Source organism: Sinocyclocheilus rhinocerous, unplaced genomic scaffold, assembly GCF_001515625.1.
Source record: "Sinocyclocheilus rhinocerous isolate Xijiao unplaced genomic scaffold, SAMN03320098_v1.1 scaffold2027, whole genome shotgun sequence".
Classification (NCBI taxonomy): Eukaryota; Metazoa; Chordata; class Actinopteri; order Cypriniformes; family Cyprinidae; genus Sinocyclocheilus; species Sinocyclocheilus rhinocerous.
This window is the reverse complement of record NW_015627265.1, coordinates 155,692-159,318: the sequence shown is the minus strand read 5'-3', so window position 1 is coordinate 159,318 and position 3,627 is coordinate 155,692. Positions and strand designations below refer to the sequence as shown.

The window sequence follows — 3,627 nt, the reverse complement described above, 5'->3', positions numbered from 1 at the left end:
AGAGCGTTATGTGCATCATTCGTGCGATCTGTGCTGGCATCTCCCTCCGTCTTCTCTCTGGCTTTCCTCCACATCTGTTTGGGAAGGAGCTCCTCGTTCTCTTTATCGGACAGGTTGTGCTCCTCCGCGGCTCTGGTCTGACTGCGCAGCAGACGCTGGCGGCGCCGGTACTCCTGAGATTTCTTGAGTAGGTTTTGAAGGCTCATTCGATACGGAAATTCATCCGGGTCAGATGGTACTGGTTCTATAACATCTTCCGCCGGCTTCGGAAGTGGTGCTACAATCTCCTCCTCTAAAATCGCTCCATCTACTGGCGCGTGACTGATGATGTCACTTCCTGCCCGTGTCGTATCTAAGCGGATCCAGCCGGAGTGACCGCTGACGTCTGTGTTGTCATTGGTCATGTAGCCCGATGACATCATCGCCAGCGTCTGGCTGTGAGAGTGACTGTCCGGTGCGTCCCGAGGACTCTGGGTCTCGTGTTTCTCAAACAGAACCGTGATCTGGGTGTTTTCCAGCGAATCGTCCTCTGGAGACGCTCTCAGCTGATTGGCCAGTCGGCCGTCGTGAGCGGTTGACGTCAGAGGAGCGGACGAGATGATGTCACAGTCTGTGATGTCATCACTCTGGTCTGTGTGTCGCTCAGCGCCACTGATCCTCACGTCTGTGAACTGACACACAGAAGCAGAAGAAACCGTGTGAGGAACAACTTAAAGTCTGTTTCAATAAAGTCTCTTTTTTACAAAAATATTAAATCATTTCTAGTGTACCCTAAAGTCACACTATCAAACACTGGTCACAATCCATTTTATTCTCTTTTATACGACATATTTCAGAGTGAAACAATATTCAAAAGTATTTATTTCCCTAACTGAATATTATACATACATACATACATATATATATATGGAAGCTTGGCTCTGCCACAGAATAAAAAAATAAAAAAATAAAACCACAGAATAAAAAAAATTAATAAATGTAATTGCGACTTTTTATCTCACAATTCAGACTTTTTTCCTTGCAATTCTGAGTCAGAATTGTGAGATATAAACTTAAGTTTAAAAGTCACAATCACCTTTTTTATTAAAAATATATTTTTACACACAAAAAAAAAAACTGAATTGTGAGCTGTAAAGTCAAGAATTGCAAGAAAAAAAGTGAATTGTGAGATAAAAAGTCGCAATTACATTTATTTATTTTTTTATTCTGTGGTGGAAACGGGCTTATGTACATCTATCATCAATATATATATGGAAGCTTGGCTCTGCCACAGAATAAAAAAATAAAAAAATAAAACCACAGAATAAAAAAAATTAATAAATGTAATTGCGACTTTTTATCTCACAATTCAGACTTTTTTCCTTGCAATTCTGAGTCAGAATTGTGAAATATAAACTTAAGTTTAAAAGTCACAATCACCTTTTTTATTAAAAATATATTTTTACACACAAAAAAAAAAAACTGAATTGTGAGCTGTAAAGTCAAGAATTGCAAGAAAAAAAGTGAATTGTGAGATAAAAAGTCGCAATTACATTTATTTATTTTTTTATTCTGTGGTGGAAACGGGCTTATGTACATCTATCATCACTACATACATAAAACATGACGTTTGAAGTCTTTAAAACGAGAAGAGAACAAATGTCACCCAACGGGTTCAGAAAAACAAACTCATTTCAAAGGGAAAACAAGTTTATTTTTCTGACTCCATTGGGTGACATTTATTCTTTCTTTTTTTTTCTTAGTAAAAACTCACTCATTTTGATCAATCACCTCACAGCCAACATAGCGACTCAGGTTGGTCGAGTTGGTGGGGCAGTCATGGCCTAATGGTTAGAGAGTCAGACTTGTAACCCAGAGGTTGTGTGTGTGTGTGTGTGTGTGTGCGTTTTTGTGACAAATGAGGACATAAATTTGTATAATGACAAAGGTATGACATGTGTATTACAAGGAGAAGGTGACTTTTCAGGACATTACCCCATGTCCCCACTTTTCACAAAAACAAACCTGTGTGAGTATGTGTGTGTGTGTGTGTGTGAGAGAGTGTGTGTGTGTGTTCACTACTCACTGCTGTGTGTGTGCACTTGGATGGGGTAAAAGCAGAGCACAAATTCCAAGTATGGGACGCTACACGTCACTTTATCAATTTCTCAGAAAACAAGAATTCTGATCTTAAAGATGTAGTTCATTTCCAGAATAAAACTTTCCTGATAATTCACACTCCTCAATGTCATCCGAGATGCTGACGTCTTTCTGTCTTCAGTCGCAAAGAAATGAAGGTTATTGAGGAAAAGGTTCCAGGATTTTTCTCCATATAATGGACTTCAATGGAGACCAACTGAAGATCAAACCAGTTTCAGAGCAGCTTCAAAGAGCTAAAGTGGGGATTCCCCAACATTTTCCAAAACAAAATTCAGGCCCTGACGTCATGCGTTAAGTCCAGCTAGTGCACGACGAGCATCTGTGCTTAAAAACAATATAAATGTTTATTTATTTAGAAAATGAGTGATTGTTTCTCTAGATGAGACTCTTATTCCTCGGCTGGGATCCTGTAGAGCTCTTTGAAGCTGCTCTGAAACTGGTTTGATCTTCAGTTGGTCTCCATTGAAGTCCATTATATGGAGAAAAATCCTGGAACCTTTTCCTCAAAAACCTTCATTTCTTTGCGACTGAAGACGTGAACATCTTGAGTGAGTAAACCATCAGGAGATTTTTATTCTGGAAGTGAACTAATCCTTTAAGGATGTTTAAATATTTGTCATGTTTTGCAGTGCATGCTGGGATTTATTATATGTGGATGGTGTAAAGAGTCTCTATATGAAGGTTATTGATAAATCAGAGGGAATAATGACAACAGCTGAGGTGAAGCACGTTATATAAACATAAACAGTATCAGTTCATGTCTATGATAAAGCAAACTCACGCTGATGTGAGACTCTTCCTCTCTCCTCCTCTTCATCATCAGACTCACAGCTGCTTCTCTCAGTCGTCTCATCTCGTCTCGCTGCTGCTCATTAAGCTGATAAACACACACTCATTAACATACCTGCATATATAATGAGATGATGAGGATGATACTCTTACCAGAGGAGGAAGAACACGAGCTCCACGAAACACGATCACTGATGAAGGTGTGACGGGTTCATCATCATCATCTTCATCATTATGAGTGTTATAACGGCTCCGGATGAAATCTTCGTAACTCTCCATGACACTGAAACACAGCTGAAGAGATTCCGCTCACAAAACACGCGAAACTGACAAAAATCACGACATAAACTCGACTAACACGATAAACGGACTCGGAGCTGTTCGCTCTCTTTGCTAGAATCTCCTGAGAACTGAACACAGACTTCAGCAAACCAGTTCACTAAAGTTTTTAACAGTGTGAAGCAGAAGTTTTAAAGATAAATCGTATTTACCTGCGCTGTGAATGCTGTGTTTACACTCGAGCGCTTCCGCTCACAATAACGACCGTTAAACTGGACTGGAGTTTCTCTTCAGTCGGATCCGGACTTTGTTTTTTAATTCCGTTAGTTTAAATCTAAACAACATTTCAACGTATAACTTAAAGATGTAATTGGTTGAAGCAGAAGTTTTAAAGATAAATCGTATTTACCTGCGCTGTGA

At 39.4% G+C, this 3,627-nt stretch overlaps 1 protein-coding gene across 4 annotated transcripts in view; it reads right to left on the bottom strand.

Annotated features, from left to right (window-relative positions):
- cp110 (centriolar coiled-coil protein 110) overlaps nt 1-3,627 on the bottom strand; it is a 17,598-nt gene extending 13,971 nt beyond the window's left edge. For 2 of the 4 annotated variants that reach the window (XM_016536523.1, XM_016536527.1), the window contains exons 1-3: nt 3,082-3,403; nt 2,921-3,016; nt 4-671 (exon numbers count right to left, since the gene is read on the bottom strand). In XM_016536523.1, coding sequence (XP_016392009.1) covers nt 4-671; nt 2,921-3,016; nt 3,082-3,207 — 890 coding nt within the window. In that variant the 5' untranslated portion in view covers nt 3,208-3,403. The other 2 variants (XM_016536515.1, XM_016536507.1) reach the window with 2 other exon arrangements.